Source organism: Tachypleus tridentatus, chromosome 1, assembly GCF_004210375.1.
Source record: "Tachypleus tridentatus isolate NWPU-2018 chromosome 1, ASM421037v1, whole genome shotgun sequence".
In the NCBI taxonomy this organism is placed as follows: Eukaryota; Metazoa; Arthropoda; class Merostomata; order Xiphosura; family Limulidae; genus Tachypleus; species Tachypleus tridentatus.
In genome coordinates, this window is record NC_134825.1 from 133866696 (window position 1) to 133887135 (window position 20440).

Genomic DNA, 20440 nt, shown 5'->3' on the forward strand with positions numbered 1-20440 from the left:
AACTAGTTCTATTGGTACTGTCTCTAGTTTAACTACCTCCGATCCCTACTGTCAGATTCCGCCATCACTCCATAATGTATAAGCATGCCATTTAATGTTCAATTTGTTCATGCTCTTTCAGACTAGAAGCAAGTGCATCCATACAACGAAGCCTACAATAGTAACAGCGTTATTACGTTATCTAAAAAGAGTAAAGGAGAACCAAAACACGTTATCTGAAGACTTAAGAGACACAAGCAAGTATCATAAAACTTTGTCTCCAATTTTTATGTTAATATAACAATTTATTTTCGTAAAGTGCCTGAAAACTTTGTAATTATTTTGTGAAAATTCAATATTCGTAATTTGTTTGATATCTCTTTCGACAAGTTTGCATTTTCTCCTCATTTAGCTTTCTGGATCATAGGATGAATCATCAGATAACATACGAATTAGGGTTATCTCTGTGAACCTGCTATTTACTTCAGTCTGTATATTTTGTTTGATTTCAACTGGTCTTTATCCAAGATTAAAACTCCCATACGTCGAAGCAAAAACCATATCTGTTAACACACTTTAAGCAACATAGGTAGAGTAGTTATTATTTTACCACTTTGCGATGTAAATAATATGATTAATTTGTGCTATGCCTCAAGTGTTTGACCTGTTCCTATGAAACTTGGAGTTTCTCAGTGCCGCTGTGATACCGACATGAAAACAGGAAAGCCAAATGTACGATTTGTTTGTTTGTTTAATCAAGACCGGAGTTTTCTGTTTGCTTGTTTGTTTGTTTAATCAAGACCGGAGTTTTCTGTTTGCTTGTTTGTTTTATATTAAGCACAAAATTACAAAATGGGCTATCTGTGCTCTGCTCACCACAGGTATTGAAATCCGGTGTCTAATGTTGTAAATACGCAGACATACCGCTGTATCATTGAGTGACTGGATATTTCTTCTCTCAAAACTGAACCAATGTGCACGTAAGTTTTGATAAGAAGTATGACACTTGTGTTGAGCGCATCATATATTTTTTAATATGTAGCTTAGCGCTTAACTACAAAAAATACGCAGGTAATACCTCACTCTATATTTATTTTGCTCTTTTTTATAAATTCACAAACTCTTCCACAGTTTTACATTTCTAGTCAGCATAAGGCTAAACAACAATACTGATTTATGGATAAATCTCTAATATACTACTTTTAACCATTTAGCCCCAGTGGCAAAGCGATATGTCATAAACTTACAACAATAGAAATCGGGTTTCGATACTCGAGGTGGGCAGAGCACAGATACGCCATGTGTAGCTTTGAGTTAAAAACTTCAAACAATTAATACATAATACATGGGAAATATAAATTATGACATCTTATTGTCTGTATAACAGGAAAAAATGTCCTCCATTGTTACGGCCTGGCATGGTCAGGTGCGTTAAAGCGTTCGACTCGTAATCTAAGGGTCGCGGGTTCGAATTCCCATCGCACCAAACGCCGAGGAGCGTTATAACTGATGATCAATCCCACTATTCGTTGGTAAAAGAGTATCCCAAGAGTTGGCGGTGGGTGGTGAAGACTAGCTGCCTTCTCTCTAGTCTTACACTGCTAAATTAGGGGCGGCTAGCGCAGAGAGTCCTCGAATAGCTTTGCGCGAAATTCAAAAAACAAACAAACAAACCTCCATTGTTAAACCTTTAGTTGAAAGAAAAATATTTGAACAGAAAGATTTAATTTTAGAAATACACTATGACATATATTGAAAGGGAATAATAAGAAAAAGAAACAGCATGGGCCGATGAAATATACTGATAGACATAAATGATATATTTATGAAGGACGACATAAACAGAGGGAGATGGATCATTAAATATTTGAAACAAACTTACTTATTTTACAATATATGATATATAAGATCTAACAAAAATAACATAAAGAGAATTAATATTATTTTTAGTATTATTACTTCCGTAAAACTCGTGTTTCTAGTTTTGTATGATCATGACTTATGTACCTAAACTATTCTGGTAAACCTGCAGAAAACAGTTTATCAAAACATAAACGAAAGGTTGTTATTTAACTCTATCGAGTAAGTTTGTGAACGTTACTAGATTGGATGAATTTAACTAGTACTCTATGTCTCGTTTGGTTACGAATTCTAAAGTTAAACGTTCTAAGATAGTAGTTAAGGTTTTAGTAAGCAGGTTTTGATCAATAACCTTTATTTTCAAAAGAAAGAAAAGTTTAAGAGAATTGCATTTCTCAAACATAGGTTTTGTGTAATTGTTTGAACTACTGTTTACATTTATAGACATTAGCCTTTAGGTTATTTTATTTAACTTAACCTATTTACTTTAAGCACTAAGCTGTTTTTCTTAAGCGGTTAATGAGCATCATTCATCAAAATAAGATATCATAAAAACATCTGTTAATTACAGGAAACAATGATATAGTGATTGCTGAAAGAGATTCCTTAACAAAATTAAGTCAAAATCACCAGAGAAGGTAAATTTCTGTTTAAATTAGAATAAAATACTTATTTATTATTTAATTTGTACCTTCTATAGACAGTTTAACAGTATGTAATATAATTAATTACAGCAAGCCAATACGCTACATGTAAAAGTAATTTATATGAAGCACAATATATATTTATTTTTAGAGCTTACTGCACCAAACATGTGGTTATAAAACTAAACCTGTTTTTAGCTATGAAAACTGACTAATGCGACTGAAGAACCATAATTTCAAATGACATAAATTGTGATGAGGAAAACAATCAACGAAAAGCTTACCCAAAAGCGCCAAACATGTAGATATTAAATTGGTTCTGAGAGCAATAAACCCTGTCATATTGATTGTATGCAGACAAAAACTACCAAGTTTGATATAGATGTTTGTCGTACCGTATGTCGAGGATTATGAAATTGATCACACCTGCCAATTCCCACAAACAAGAGATACAAGTTTACGGTTACCTTCCTTTTTATTTAACCACAACCGGAACTTTCTTTTCTGAAAATTGAACCAACGTGCACGTAAGTTTTGATAAGCAGTGCCAATCGACCGTAAACATGATTCTCGTGTTGTCACCTCACCATTGTGTATTTAACTTTAAAAAGTCATATGCGACTTCGTTAAAATAACAAGTAGATGCCAATTCATTTGCTGTAAAAAGAGTATTTTTCTTTATCGCTAACTTTGTATTTTGATAATATATTTTTCTTTGTAGCAATTTTAAAAGGCCCGGCATGGCCAGGTGGTTAAAACATTCGACTCGTAATCTGAGGGTCGCGGGTTCGAATCCCCGTCGCACAAAACATGCTCGCCCTTTTAGCCGTAGGGGCGTTACAATGTTCAGTCAATCCCACTATTCGTTGGTAAAAGAGTGACTCAAGAGTTAGCGGTGGGTGATGATGACTGGTTCCGCAGAAAGTCGTCATGCAGTTTTGCACTAAATTAAAAAAAAACAGTTTAAAATGCTTACAATACAACTTTAATTCTATGAAGAATATTATTATATAAAACTGATACAATACACAAGGGTTTGATGATAAAAACAAATTTAATAGTGCTACTGACCCTAACACTAAAAGGCGCTCAATATTGTTAATCATGCCAACATTTTATTCCTTGCAATGAAATTGGAGCTCTGTCTTTTAACTAGTAAATTATATTATGTAAAATTAAAATACAAAGCAATTACATATTTGAACATGCTGGATATTCATTGGACATGTGTATATGGAGTTTTAACTATTACGAAATATCGCAGCTACAAGCACTCTGTTCTTATTTTAAGCTTTAAACTGCATTTGGTATCAGATCTGTAGCAAAAAGAATAATGGGGGGACTGGTAAACAAGAAAATAAATATATGTCGTATAGAAACGCGCATGATTTGATTAAGTTTTCAATGAGAACTATTGCATACACACTCCAAATAATATTTGTAATCCGAGAAAAATGTTTAAAGTAAAAGATAAAAATATAAAAAAACGATATTTACTATTATTTTGTTTGAGGCTACGTACAATAGAACATGTTTCCTTGCCTCCGTAGTTACAACCAGGCCCGGTATGGCAAAGCGCGTTAAGGCGTGCGACTCGTAATCTGAGGGTCGCGGGTTCGCATTCCCGTCGCGCCAAACATGCTCGCCCTTTCAGCCGTGGGGGCGTTATAATGTTACGGTCAATCCCACTATTCGTTGGTAAAAGAGTAGCCCAAGAGTTGGCGGTGAGTGGTGATGACTAGCTGCCTTCCCTCTAGTCTTACACTGCTAAATTAGGGACAGCTAGCACAGATAGCCCTCGTGTAGCTTTGTGCGAAATTAAAAAACAAACAAACAACCAAAAGTTACAACCATTCTGTATTATATTTCAAAATCACTGATTTCCCGGCAAATAAATGAATAGAAACTACAATTGAAGTTCGATAAAAATTCTGAGGAAGTAAAATCTAAATTATCTCAACCTCAACTGAGAATTTAAAGCAAAGAAGAAGACTGAACACAATGTATCACACAATAAAACAATATTTATTCAAACACAGACATACAATAATCAAAACTTTTAAATACAAATCTATTACGAGAACCTTTATTGGTATGTGCTCTTAGATTAAATCAGTACTCGCAATAATCAGAGCAATGCTTTTCTCAATGATGTTGTTCCAGACTAAGAAAACATGGCATTATATAGGAAGAACAGCAGTCTCACTCTTCTCATGATACAGGCGCCATTCACATGACTGATCATCACTGCAGAACAAGGAATGTCGTATTTACCTAAGAAAATACACATAATTCCCTAACTGAATGATCTGGTTCCATGAGTAACTAGGTTGACCAGAAATTTGTAGCTCCCTTGACCCACTTTTTATATTAAGACTACATATTCAATATGCACAGATATGTTGAAAAATGTATATTTTAATTAAGCAGGTAAAAGAAACGTCGTGAGGATGCATGCCGGAACTGCAAATTATAATTGTAACAAAATAATACATATTAGAGTAACTTTTTTGCAAATGGAATTACTGTGTGATACTACAATGTGTATTTTAAATAAAAACCTAATAGGTTGTTAAACTACATTGTTTTGTTATCAATTAGTTATAGTTCACATAATTTGATATCACACATTGATTTCATTAAGTTGTTACATTGATTTCATTAAGTTGTTACATTGATTTCACTAAGTTGTTGTGTTATTTCTTAACTGCTTATATTGTAAAAGCACAGAAAATGGCCATTATTCCCTTCAAACTTTGCTTTTGTGACCTGGATAATGAAATTTAGAAATTAACCAATTTTCCTTGTAAAAACGGGCAAATTTGCATATTTTCATTTACATAAGGTCTGAATAAAACAACATATGAATCAAGATTTACACGAGATTTGCGACTGTAATGTAAATCAATTTCACGTATCAGCCCACAAATATAATCTCCCATCATGTTTTCGTTATACGCTCCTTTGTAGCGGCGTTTAAAGTCCAGTATATATTAGTGAAAGCGCTCGCTTTGCTCCTCTGAGTATGTTCCCATGTTCTCCTTTAATTTATAAAGATAATCGTCAAGGATATGGACCTTCAGGGACATCCTGCAGCCAATTTTGCCGTAGTTCTTCACTGGAGTCTCAACAAGTTCCACATAATTTTCGGCCTTGTTATTGCCAAAGACGCCCTAAACCACTGCGACAAAGCTGCCCCAAGCTTTTTTCCTTCCTACTAAGCTTCTTGGGGAATTCTGTGTACGCACTCCAGGATCTTTTTTATTTGTGGTCCAACGAAGACACCAGCTTTGACCTTTGCCTCAGACAGCTTAGGGAAGAAGTCTCGAAGGTACTTGAAGTCTGCAGACTCCTTGTCAAAAGCTGTGACAAATTGTTTCATAAGACCCAATTTGATGTGCAGTGGTGGGAACAACACCTTCTGGAGGTCCACTAGTGGCTCACACTTGATATTGTGCCTCCCCACAGGGAAATCGGTCCGTTGTGGCCAGTACTTCCTGTTGTTGTGCGCTGCAGTGTTCCTACTGTCTTAGAGGCAAAGATAACCAGGGAAACTTGGTAAAGCCTCCTTGAAGTCTCATCAGGAATGCCACCATTTTGAAGTCTCCGATAACCTCCCAGTCATACTCATCATACTTCAAGGCTTCTAGCAAGGTCTTAACGCTGTTGTGTTCCTCTTTGAGGTGCACCGAATGAGCCAGGAGAAGAGACGGATACATATTCTCTTTATGGAGCAGCACAGCTTTGAGGCTTCTACAACATTCTAGAACGTTCTTGAAAATTTTTGTAAGTTCCAGAAAATTCTCTATCAGATACTCAGCACTGAATCTACCTGGAATGTTCTGGAAAATGGGTAAATTTGAAAATTTCATTACCTAGGTCACAAAAGCAAAATATAAAGAGAAAAATAGGACTTTTCCATTTACTTTAGGCATAAGCAATTGGGAAATAACATTTTCTGTCCAGGAACAAGAAAAAGTAACAATTATGTTACATAGTGTAATAATATAAACTCTCACATTTAGCTGTTACAGAGTAATATTTAAATAGACCACTGTGTTTTGTGGTCTCTTTGTGTACTCTTCAAAATCCGTTATTGATATTAACATAAGGATAATGTAAACTTGTTTTTACTTGATACATGGTAGTAGAATTCCATCTTACATAACTATGTCTACGTTTTACAACCCAAAACTGCATAAAGGGAAAGAAAAGAGTGAATGATAAATTGATCTGTACAGTAAAAAAATCTCCGCTTTTCTTTCTTTTGAAATGGAAAGTTATACAGACGTATGAATTTTCCAAAACTACAGCAAGAATGCTAAAAAGGTCCATAAGATGATACATTTTAATCGATCCATCAAGACCGGTAAAAGCTATTATTTCTCATAACTACAGATCTCTTCTGTTCAAGATATTAAATTTGTTGCCTGAGATGAGCTTTTATATTTTCGTTTTGAAATATTAACATCTTCAAATTAGCAGTTATTCTTCCAGAAACATCATTACGTAACAAAAACATAAAGAGTAAAGATCTTTATTTTTACAAAAAAAAAAAAAAGATTTACTATTTTTTGCTTTCCTTCAGTAAGAACTATAGGGATTAGTTCTGTTGTTCATGATAAAAATTTATGACAACTACAGACTGAAATCCGTTTCTTACAGGAAAAGTATCTCTGTGCCATTTTGAATAAAATTTCACTTATTTTTCCAAAAGTTAATATGGTTATCCCCTTAACAACTTTTTTACAAACAACAAACTATTATCTTCTTTTAATATTCTGTTTCTTCTACAAAGAAGATGATCTAGATTAAGACAAAATCTAGTAGTTTAATAAATATCGATAGAGTTAAGACACATAAAAAAATCTAAAAATGTAACAGAAAGGTTTAAGCATTGATTTCCTATGAAGAAAAAACACCAACTTTTAAATTTCCCTTTTATCTACAAAATTATGATTTCGAATTTGAGAAATGACATGATTACTGTATTATTAGAAACCTACACGAACTGCCCAGCTGGGACAGCGGTAAGTCTACAGATTTACAACCCTAAAATGAGGGGGTTCGACTGCGCTGGGTGGACACAGCATATAACCTTGCGTGGCTTTGTGATAAGAAATATACACTCACTTTCATAAATAAGCCTTCATTAATTTTTACCAGTCATAGTACAGTTAAAACTTTAAAAAAATCATTTCTTTGTTGAAAACTGAAAAGATTAAGATAAAGTTATTATTTTTAAAACCACAAGTTTCAAGTAAATTATATTAAAAGAATTTTGAAGCCTCGCCACCGTTATAATTCATATTACTATAGCTCTCGCGTCACAAGTACATCTCCCCCTGTTTGTTTAAAAATCCACTTCATACAGGATTATACAGTTTCCTATTAACTATTTCAACAGTTGGATCACATAATAATCCGCGGATAATGAGCTTACTAACTTTATTGTTATGCCTTTATGTGAAATAGGAAGAAAGCCCCAATTTTATTTCACAACTGCTTGAGGTGTACAATGATTGAAAAGGTATGTCTTCGAAACAACTTGTGTATATGTGCGACTTGGGTCACCTCTTAGATTACGAGCTGTCTTGTATATGTTGTGTACTGTTGCCAGAGTCACATACATGTCTTTTACCAATTACCATTGTGTGTATGAAGTTTCACTTGTTACAAGATACTACACTTTGCTCACCACAACTAGAGTACTAAAGTACAAATCTGTTTCTTGATGGTCCTGTTGCCCCAGCTAACCCATTTTTGCTTTTACAAAGGATATCTCCCTTTTATAAACTCCACATTACCAGTCTTAATACATCTTTAAAATCTGAATATATGAGTATTTTGCATCGTAAAGGGCTGTTATATAATCTACAGAAAAGGAATTAATTTCCAGTGGTATCACATTATATGTGGAATGTCAAACGATTTCAAAGTATAGTTCTAATACATTTCATTCTGCCGCGACTATCTATTAGCTATCGTTGTCACGTTACCTTCTGGTTTGCATATCTAAAACCCGTTTTAGTATAATACACTCAGCTACTTTGAAACTGGACATTATTTGCAAAAGAAAATATATCTTTGTTATAGTATATCAGAATATGCCAATTTCCGTTCCTTCTACCATAAATAATGACTTAGTTACGTTTTAATCTGCAGTCTAAAATGCATTATCAATCAATTAAATGTTATTGAAATAAATAAGAAACCATTTTCACTGCAAATTGCGTAATTTGAGCTTTAACTTCCACCAAAAGAAGATAGTACATTATGATGACTAAATGACAAAATGAAAAAGCGTGTTGAAAGTAATTCTGTCGCTTCTTTCTTCTTTTTTCATTGACTTGCCAATAACTGGAAATACGATCTATTGAACAAAACCAGTGGAATTCTTCCAGTGAATTCAAACAAAAACTAAGTGTATCTATCGTTTTATATATCATTCTACATGATTGCAATACCAATATTAACAAATATGTCTTTCAACAACTCTCCGTCAGCTTGAAGTTAACTGTATGTTTAACATATGCTTATTCTACAGAAATAATATATTATCCTAGCAATAATTTGAACACGATATTTTAGCCAGTGCATAGCATCAACGGTTGTTTTCTTAGAATGAGAGAATTTGTGAGCATTAAATACCAAACTATCTATTATGTTGTACAAACCAGTTCAGGAGTTTTCAGCATAACCACAGTCAATAACACTCTTTAAAGTTTCCTTCACTGTTCTCAAACTTGGTTGATTTACGCAAGGAGAGGCATGGTTATAAGTAGTTCCTAATGGACCATGCCATGGTTCAGTCATATTGTGAGATGGTAAACAGTAGTTCATAAGGCTCTGGATTGGTTACCAAAGTGCTATATAGCAGTTAATTAAAAACATATCCAAGTCATTATAATATATTCTTATATCACATTCAGATCAGTTCAGCTTTCACACTCTTCTGAACACCTGCTGAAACACTTGAGAGAACTCAGCATTCGGAAAAAGCTTTTTCTAGTAAATCGAATATTCTCTGATTAATTTACTCTTCTCTGCTGTAATTTTCTCCTTGACAAATGCGAATGGAAAACACACATAAACAAAAACAACTGAATACTAACTGAACTAAAAATTCTACAATCACACTTTCCATAATCAGGTAATGATCGAGGACACAAAATTAGGTTGATTGAAGTAAGACGTTGTAATTCAAGATTATATCTAGTAGAAAATTACCTGATATCATTAGTAATGGGATATTCGAAGACCTCGTGCTTGAAATAGTAGAGGTAATGGTTTGCTCAAAGTAGGTTTAAGAAAACAAAAATTCACTGTTGTTTGTTTGTTTGTTGTTGAGGTCAAAGCTTCACAACGGGTTGTCTATGCTCTGCCCATCACAAGTATGCAAACTCGGTTTTAAAAGTTATAAGTGTTATGTCTGGCCGCTGGGTGAGGCAGTTCAGTGCTGAAGTTAAAAATAAAATAATTATAATATACAAAACAAATAAATAGTAAAATAATTGATCAAATTAATACAAAAATAATGTTTGTTTGTTTTTTTTAATTTCGCACAAAGCTACACGAGGGCTATTTGCACTAGCCGTCCCTAATTTAGCAGTGTAAGACTAGAGGGAAGGCAGCTAGTCACCACTACCTACTGCCAAATCTTGGGCTACTCTTTTATCAATGAATAGTGGGATTAACCGTACATTATAACGCCCACACGGCTGAAAGGGCGAGCATGTTTGGTGTGACGGGGATTCGAACCCATGACTCTCAGAGTAGGAGTCGAACTCCTTAACCACCTGGCCATGCCTGACCCAAAAATAATGTATTGTGAATTATATTAAAAAGGAAGTAACCTGCAACGAAAACGTAAGTGGAAGAAAGATGTAATTAATTAAAATCTGATGAAAATATCTCTCTCACAGTCATCAGATACTGGGAAAACCAATGTAAATTGGTAGAGTAACATCACAACGAATTCTGACTCACAAAATCAGAAGCAAACAGAGCATTTTTGAGCAAAGTCACAGGGCAAAAAAGGGTAGCCACCTACTTTTATAAGTATGGAACTCATTATACAATAGGGAAAAGTTGTGATTTATTTAAAAAATATTTACTTATATGTTTTTGAATAAAAAGTGTAGACTGTACAATTATTTCAAAGTAGGAGCAAAGGTTTAAACTTTTCTTGTGCAAAATAGATTTTTACATTAATTATGCTTTAAACTACCAAAATGCAAATAAAATTCAGTCTTGAAGAAAACACTACACATTTAAACATAGATAAGAAATAATACATATTTTCACAAATTTCTTTCAAAAATTGTCTTTTAGCAAGGTTTTTGTAAAATTACGAGTTAGGTATAGCTATTTGGTAGAAAACTGTAATGGCGTTCTTTCTTTTGCAAGACTTTTTGCTGTAGCTGGTCGTGGCCCGGCATGGCCAAGAGTGTTAAGGCGTGCGACTCGTAATCTGAGGGTCGCGGATTCGCATCCCGGTCGCGCCAAACATGCTCGCCCTTTCAGCCGTGGGGGCGTTATAATGTGACGGTCAATCCCACTATTCGTTGGTAAAAGAGTAGCCCAAGAGTTGGCGGTGGGTGGTGATGACTAGCTGCCTTCCCTGTGGTCTTACACTGCTAAATTAGGAATGGCTAGCACAGATAGCCCTCGAGTTGCTTTGTGCGAAATTCCAAAACAGAAAAACAAACAAGTAGCTGGTCGTGGATCAAAATGAAAAGTTCCTGTACTGTTAATGGAAATGTACATGCAACTATTGATAACTTCTCTCAAGTAGCAAGTTTATTTTAAAATCTTCAAAATACTATGATGCGAAACAACATGTTCAGGCCCAATATTGTAAGGAGTCAAATGGTACACTTTTCCATATCGTGAAAATCATTTGTAACATCACATGGTAAGAAAGGTTATAGAAGCGAAGTATCCGATGACTTCATCACAGAATTGTGTGACATAATTCTCCCCTAAATCCTTCTGCCACATCTCTTGTAGAGTTAATCATTTGCTACACTTAATGCTTCAAAAAATATCTTTATCTATTTTACTATGTAGTCTTGATCCTCTGCTAGGCTCTGAATTTAAAATTGTTTTGCACTGAGAACTATTTCAGACATAACGCTTGTTAAACACACTTTTGTTATAACAAGAGAATTGTGCGCTTGTCTTCTTACACTATTATTTGTTGTTTTTCAGTGATCGTTTTCCGATTTTTTTCTTTAGAATCCTGGAATAAAGTAGACTCCATCAAGGTTAGAGAAATAAAAAAAACTGGTTTAGCAACCTCAACATTGCAGAAAGTTGTAATTGATTATAGACTGTCTTTTAGAAATATTTGGATAAAACGAAGTAAATTGAGCATCAATGTTGCATAATATTCCTGTCCGCCACTTTATTTCAAGAAATCTCTCGATATTTGCTTTCTCATTCTTTTTAATGCTCTCAAATGCGCATACAAAGCTCCTGTGTATTCTCATAGGTGACAAATTCTTCCATATCGATATGCAGATGTTATTCAGATGTTCTGGAAGCCTGTAGAACTTTAAACCACATTCATCGGCAATCTTCTTCAACTCATCAACTCATTAGTTTAAACTGCTGAAGCCCTGTAAAATAAAATCATACGTTTGAGATTTGTTCTCCAATGCTTGACTTCCATCATTGAAGCTTCTAAGTCAGAAAATGCTAAGTCGGGTTTGTGTGTTACACACCACACACAAAATACATCTTTCTCTAAATGTGCTTTTAACTTGGCACTGAATCCACCTTTCTTACTGGTATTGGCATTTTCACTATCTGTTATCGTCCCAGTCAACTTTTCATTTGAAATGTCCTCGATACTATGTTTTTAAAATTAGTATAAAAATATCTAACAAATCCTCAGCATCACACTTTTCAAAATGACTTTTGCACAGAAAAACATTCTTCCTGCCTTTTAATTTACTCAAGTAGCGAGCAGTAATGAATCTGCTGTCAGCTGAGTATTTATTAATTGAACAGAGTAAAAGAGTTTGTAAAACAGTAGCCCAAAGTTGGATGGAAGTAATGATGACTAGATGTGCCTTCCCTCTAGCCTTACACTGTTAAATTAGAGATGGCTAGCGCAGATAGTCCTCGTGTAACTTTGCGCGAAATTCAGAAAATAATCAAACCAAAAACAATTGGTAAAATTGTAATAAAGATATGGGGTGAAAACTCGGTTCAATGAATAATTCACCAGATTTCATCAAGAAGCCCAAGAAAAACACAGAAATAGTCTATCAAAACTTTTTTGAAGATGACAATGGATTATAGCAGCCAATGAATAATCTCGATCGACACAGCCTTATTATAGATACCATTAAATAGACCATGTTCTATGCTCTTTTGTATTGTGATACATTAATTAAATCATCCTTGCCTTTACCCTAATGAATAATAAACCACCTTATGGTGTTAAACCAGTTGACATATTCGCTGAAGAAAAGAAGATTAGCCAATGGAAGTGACCTGCACTCTTGTCAAATTCTAATATTTTCAAATATGAAAAAAGATTTCAACCTCATCAAGTGATTTATGTTACTAAAACTATTCAGGAAATAGCTTCTTTAGAAGAGAAGTTGAGGATACTTCAGGCCTTTTTCAGTATATTTAAGCAAGCAACTTTAGTAGTAGGCTGCCCTTAATGTTTGGAATAAGAATGTATTACACACTGAAGCAAAATGCTATATACTTTAAACAAATAATTTCAGTTGCACCAAATGCTCATTTACGAATACCGATTGAATTAGGCAATATCCAAGCTTCAGACCACACGACAGATCATCAGGAATGCGATTTGCACAGAATTCAGCCAAATGGGGTATTATTATTATTTTATACAGAATGATTCATTAATAAATTTCAACTACCTTTTTGCTGCAGTGTACAAGTATAAACAATACAAGAATAAATATATTATTCATTTAAAAACGTTTAGTACTTTGATGTGTACATAGAAACCTGGAGACAACTAATATCGATAGATTCATCAGTATTTATTTACCTGTAAGAAGCCTGCTTGGCCTAGTGTTTAGGACATTCAACTCGTGATCTAAGGATTACACAATTGATTCTCGTCACCGAATATGCTCATCTTTTCAGTCATAAAGATGTTATAATATGATTATCAATCAATAAATATTGATAAAAAGTTGCTCAATAACATGAAATTCAACAAAGACGAATAAATATTTACCTGTGAACAAAAATTACTTGTCAACTTTTCCTTTCTTATTTTACATTTGTCGTCCGTGTTATTTTTATTTTCTGTATTCAACTTCTAAAATTATATGAGTTACAGCAAGTTATTTGATAAACCTAGATAAAACTGATATACCTTAGGGCAATGTGATGGATGTTATACATGCAAAAACTTGCATGTTATACAAGAGATCAAGTAAAGATACCTTTTGTGAAGTGACGCTGCATTTCTGAGTAACTTAGTCGTGAAAATAGATGAAATAAAGATATTGGACTTAAAGTAAAGCACAAAATGAACAATATACCTGCTTTTATATTTATATATATATAATGCATATATACCTGCTTTTATATTCATATATATATAATGCATATATACCTGGCTTTATATTCATATATATATAATGCATATATATTTCTTACACGGGACAATCACTTATAAATGATCTTTTTTATTCAGTTGCTCGAATTGAATCCATGTACCAAAAAAACTAAATTAATAATCCTGACACTTGCAAAAACACCGATTTCACCTGGAACTAGTATTTCACTTCATTGGTCATTTTCATTCAAGTATAGGTGAGGCTATAACCTTAATATATTACCTGAATGATCATCGAAGGACAATATTGTGAACACTGATATAATGTGCACTATTAGTAAACTCACAAAGAAGAACTTATAATTATAATTAAATAGTTTTATTTTACGAAACATACTACATGTTTCGACAGTAAAAGAACAAGGGCAACTCGGATGGAATCAATAGCTTTTTCGATAACATTTCAGATAAAACTTTCACATACAGAATAAATGATAAATTCAGAAGAAATACTATAATCTTGCAAGAAGATAGGAACAAATGATGTATTCATTAACCACATTTGTACGTTTTTTGTTGGACCTCAGTGTCCCTGTATACTGTGCATGTTATACTATTCACTTTTGTTTTATTTTATCGCCTTTATATATTTTATTTGACGTATGTATATATTTATAGTCAAAGAGAGAGAAATGTATGTTGTTGTTTGTTTTTGAGCAAGTCGCATTGGGCTATCTGCTATGTCCACTGCGAAGAATCGAACCTCAAATGTTAACGATGTAAGTCCGTAAATTTATCGTTGATCCACAGGGAGACAAAGTAAGTGCAAAACATGCTAAAAATAGATATTCCTAATATATGACTAAAATTTGAATAAGCATGATTTTTTACAGTAGAAAATAGTATTGCATACTTCATTTTCTTTTCAGACTATTTATAGTAGATGTATGCCAATACATTTTTATTTTTAGTTGCATTTTCTTATTCTCGTCAAAGTAATTTAAAGTCATCGTAATGTCAACGAACTGGCTATTTGGTTTATTACAAATATATGTTTAAATTTCTTTTAAATAGGAGATTTTAATAAGTAGTTGACTTGAAATAATATAAGGCTTAATCTGAATTTTAGAATCGAAAAAAATCAGAAGGTGGCGTCGTGCTTGAAAGTTGTGGTTTTTGCACTTTTCGGGTTATGGTCGTGAATATATTAAATTCAATTTAACTCTCACGTAATTAACATATGCAACGTGTAATTCCAGGACAAGGTAAGTATAAATAAAAATAGTAATATTATTATTGTTATTATGAAGAAGCTATAGTAAAAAAACAAACTGAACTTTGAAAAAAAATTAAATATTTTAGACTAGGTATCGGAATAGGATTACGAGAACCAATGTTAATCATGAGTAGGTGAAATTTAATATATAATTATAGGTTATAAAAATACAAAGTTTAACTTATACAAAACAACAAAGATATGCTGTTTAACCATCTAGTCTGTCACATATATTAAGTTTAATATTTATCAAAGTATATCTGTATACTTTTCTTCTAAATTTACTGCATCTGCTAAATGAAATATGACGGTAATGCATTCCGAACACCAACTGGCCTCTTACTGTTAGAAATATAGTTTTTTTTACCAAAAGACGACTCCTGCCAAAATTTGTGCCCTCTTGTCCTACCATTGTACCAATTCCATTACCATCATTAAATATGGAAAAAAACAATGATGCATTGATACTGTCAATTCCCTTAACAATCTTAATAAGATTCACGCTAACGTCTTTTGTTTAAAAGAAAACATTTTCAGAGATATTAAGACGACTTCAGTGATACTGTTGTATCAGAGACATCATCTTGGTATTCCTCTCTAAACCTCTATCAACAATTTGATGTTATTCCTATGGATAGTAGCCCAAAATCAAAATGTGGTCTGAAAGATGATTTGTACATTGTACAGTAGAATTATAATCACAGTAGACTTGTATTCAGTATTTCTGTAGATAACCTAAAATTTTATTTGCAATACAACTTGTAACTGCTTGGGTAACTTAAGAAGTTAATCAAACAGATCACCAAGATCTTTTTCTTCCATAACACTGTTAAGGCTATTCCCATCAAAATTATACATTCTGATAACCCATATGCATTGTCTTGCATTCATTAACATCCAAGATATTAATATCATCATGGACCATTCTTTCATTTGTTGTTGGTGTAAATAAAAAAGGGCAAAGGTTCTAACAATACATATCAAAGCACCCCTTTTTTGAGATTAGCCCATCTTAACTAATGTACGTATGTTGAACATTTTCTTTCATTCAGCCATTATTCTATCCAACAAGTAAATGCATCCCAGTACTCCTAGAGCTAACTTTTTAACAAACCTTATATGTGGCTCTTCACCAAATGCATTCTGAAAATCTACATATACCAATTGCCCACCCTTATCTTCAGTTACATAAGCATTAACCTCTTTAAGACTGTGATAAGATTAGTAAGGCAATATCTTCTCTTAGTGAAACCAAACTGACTATTCAACAAAATTTTGAACTGTGTTGAAAGACTTTGCAAATCATCCTTTATCAGGTTTTAAACAACATTACCTACCACTGATATAAGGATGGTGGGCCTTCAATTACCTGGACAACATTTATTTCCTCCCTTAACATTAACATATGGACAGTGTGTCTTTTTGTCCCACCTATAGCCTGATATTTGGGCTACACTAGAGAGAAACTTAAGTAACTCTCCTATGCTGACACATGCTCACTATCTGTTGATGCATCAAAAATGTAAAAGAGGCTAGCATATATGATCTTTGACCTCTCAGTTGAAAATTTTTTTTTTTTGCATTTTATATTTTTAATGTCTGAATCTTTCAATGACAATCTAGCAGTGAAAGGAGACATTGGATTAAAGATTGTATAGTGTAGGTTAAGTCTACATTTTCAAGTCTCTATCAGTATTACTAAGACATATCTAAGATGTCTATGTTACAATGTAGGTTTGTTGCTACTGATATTAGTCTAGTCTTAGACTTGATATAGTGTGCCTATAAGACAAGTAGTAAAACTTTATATACATACATGTGCATTAACTTAATGTATATGTCTGCATTACATGTGAAACCTTGACAGTCTGCCAAGTGATCTATCCTAAAGTTAACAATTACTGGCAACTTAAGGAAAAAAAAATTCAGCCTTAAAATAATAAATTTGTGTACAAAGAAAGAAAATCTCAATTTATATTCAATGTGCACTCTCCATTATACTGGTCAAAAGAAACTGTTGATGTTTGAGATACAAGACAATTGCAACAACTGTTTTGTTATTCAGACATAAACCTTTAAATTTTTATGTGCTTGACCTGAATGTTTAAGAGAATTTAGCACCAGGCACAAGTCTAATCCTGGTTCTTCATGTTTAATCTTTCAGAGTACCAAGTTGCATAATCCTGCTCATACTAAGTGATGTATAAAACCTCTCTCTTTATTGGCCACTGTGGAATTAATATATACATGTCAATTCAAATAATGTTTAGAGTGAGGAATATTGCTAATATTTTCTCTATAATAGAAGAGAATAAAATGTTTTTAGTTCAGCCTCTAAATTGTCTTCAAAAAACGTACCTTCAGCATCCTTTTAGGGCTCAATCCCAGTTTTAACATTTTTTGTAGTTTAATATACTGAATTCCTAATGCTATTAGCTGTTTCAAATAGGCAGTTTTTTGATTTTTTAATCTGTTTTGTTAGTAAGCTTCATTTATTTCCTATGGTTCTGTAAGGTTTCCTGTCTGTTTGTCAAACATTTTTAATTATTGTATTTATCTTTGATTTTTTCTTTTATATTTTTTGGTAAATCAGTTAGGTTTGATTTTTGTGATACCCTTTGCTGTTTTTAAAACATGTTTTATCATAAATTAAAGCAGTTTGTGTTTTTAAAATTTCACACATCTGTTCCACATCAACTTTTATCTGATCATCATCGTAATTCATTAATAGTTTTCTGAAAATGAGGAACTAAAATTTCATTTATTTTTGTCAACTTGTAGCAAACTTAATTTTCCAGTGATCACTCTTCCCCAAATATTTACTTATTTAAACTCTTGGAATTGTTTCCATAGTGCCTAACAATGAATCTTAAATGACATTTATTCTAGTCGCTTGCTGACCACTTCATGCAAAAAAAAATCATCCTAAGTCATTTCAGAAAATTTTTATTTGTACAGTGCCAAACAGTGTGGGTAAAAATAAAATATCATATATGTATTGCATCATTATTCTTATTAGAAATAGCTTTGACCTCATTATACATTTCTTCATAGACATGAATTACCAGATTAAGTGGCTGAAATTAATTGCCAGTTTAAAAATGTTTAACTTTGAAATCCTGAATAGTAACCTATATTCAGTGTATTAAGCCTTTCAAATACAATTCTTAGTTTTCAACCTTAGAAATCTGTAGTTCATCCCTTGCATAAACTTAATGAATAGCCACCACAATCTCACTTTTAATGTATCTCTATTAAATAATTTATTATCTATATTGAGATTACTTCTCCTTCATATGGTAAAATCATCAAACAAATGTTAACATTGACACCAACATATGTGTACACATACTACCTGTCCATCAATCATTAAAATAATTCTTAACTGCATGTGCTATAAGATCAGATAAACCATTCTGTAAATGTATACAAACTCGTAACTTTTAACTGAAAAAAATTCTGTCAAAATCATACCTAGTCATAGTCTTCTAAAGCTTAAACCTGTTACTTATAATATCCACGTTTTTATTTCAGTTTTTTCACTACTCATTTAGAAACTTTACAAACTGCTAATAAATGCAACTATGAGAAGCAAACTTTGTCTTGCTATCGAATGCATATGTGCAAGTATAGGAAGCACATATTACTCAGGATATTATAATTATTTGAATCTGTCTAACCAGAAAGAATGTTTTAATAAGGACCAACAAACCAATAATCAAGTTCAGAAAAACTAAAAAAATGGTTAACATTTCTGTTAGTAAAACTAACTGTGTGTCAGTGTTTCAGCTAAATTAACATCTGCATTAAGGTCAAGAATTGTTAAATTTTGACCACAGGTACATGTATAATGGATGTATGACTGTGTAGAGGCTAGAAATTACACGTGAAAAGTGAAAGGAATTTTGGTTATTTAACATTATTTTTCCAAAAATATTACTGTGTATTTAAATGGACTGATTACTTGACCATAAGGAAGAGAGAGGAAAAGAATGATTTTAACCCTTAGAGCTAGTGGTAATTAGTGGTATTTGATAATTAATTGAACTATGTACTTGGTAACATTAAACAGTCAGAACATGCTACCTGTAATTCTGTGATAAAGATGTGTGTGTGTGATAACTTGGTAAATTTTTCAACCACTACATTATTCTAGTGTTGCTTCAAACGTGTTGGTAACATTAAACAGTCAGAACGTGCTACCTGTAATTCTGTGATAAAGATATGTGTGTGTGTGTGATAACTTGGTAAATTTTTCAACCACTACATTATTCTAGTGTTGCTTCAATCTTGTTGGTAACATTAAACAGTCAGAACGTGCTACCTGTAATTCTGTGATAAAGATGTGTGTGTGTGTGTGTGTGTGATAACATGGTAAATTTTTCAGCCACTACATTATTCTAGTGGTGCTTCAGTCTTCTTATTGTTATTTGCATTGTTTTTATTTTTTAACATAATTTTCAAATTACCTTTCATTTCACATGACCTATTTTTTCTGAAGGTTGCTATTTGTGAATCTTGGGAAAAACATACTCATGGCTGGTGTTTAAGGAAATTTTCAGGTTTTCCTGATGTTATCCAGCTTGCCAGAATGTTGAATCATTGAACTTCCTTGTCTGAATCTTAATTTCTTTGACAGTGTACAAGGGAATAATTGTCTTTATAATTACCATGCAATTAATACATTAATTTTTCTCATTTTCATCACCTTTTTTTCAAAATTTCTTGCAGGTTTTTTACCTAATCAGCTATTAAAACTATCATCAATATAAGGCAAGTTGTTCAAACTCTCTCAGTGATCAGCCCTGGTACAGTCTCACTGTACAAGTTTAAACACACAACTTTGCTTCATGTCTCTTAATTTTGATAAAATCACTTGATCCATTTTCTGACTTTGCTGCTGCAGTTTGGTTTTAATAGAGGTTTCTCAAAATTCTCAAATCTTTACCATTAATGTCCATTTTTTGAGCATTTTTGTTAACTTCATCTGCTTGACTCTATCAAACACTTTGATATAATTAACAAAACACAAAGAAAAGCTTCTTGGTTTATATTGTTCTCTCTGAAAGAATTGATATTAAGAAGACTGTTTTTGGCTCCCTGATCTTCAGTAAAACTACA

General features: G+C 32.8%; 2 protein-coding genes across 4 annotated transcripts in view; one reads left to right on the top strand and one right to left on the bottom strand.

The window, feature by feature from the left end:
* LOC143224745 (domesticated amidase effector 2-like) overlaps positions 1 to 2926 on the bottom strand; it is a 32425-nt gene extending 29499 nt beyond the window's left edge. The window contains exon 1 of the mRNA XM_076453013.1: positions 2768 to 2926. Within this exon, the coding sequence (XP_076309128.1) occupies positions 2768 to 2825 (58 nt within the window). The 5' untranslated portion in view covers positions 2826 to 2926. The remainder of the gene's footprint in view (positions 1 to 2767) is intronic.
* Positions 2927 to 15175: 12249 nt separating this feature from the next.
* The window catches only part of LOC143224752 (terminal uridylyltransferase 7-like), a 151415-nt gene continuing 146150 nt past the window's right edge, over positions 15176 to 20440 (top strand). For all 3 annotated transcript variants that reach the window (XR_013013431.1, XR_013013432.1, XM_076453026.1), the window contains exon 1: positions 15176 to 15308. The gene's annotated coding sequence lies outside the window, so the exon portion shown is untranslated. The remainder of the gene's footprint in view (positions 15309 to 20440) is intronic.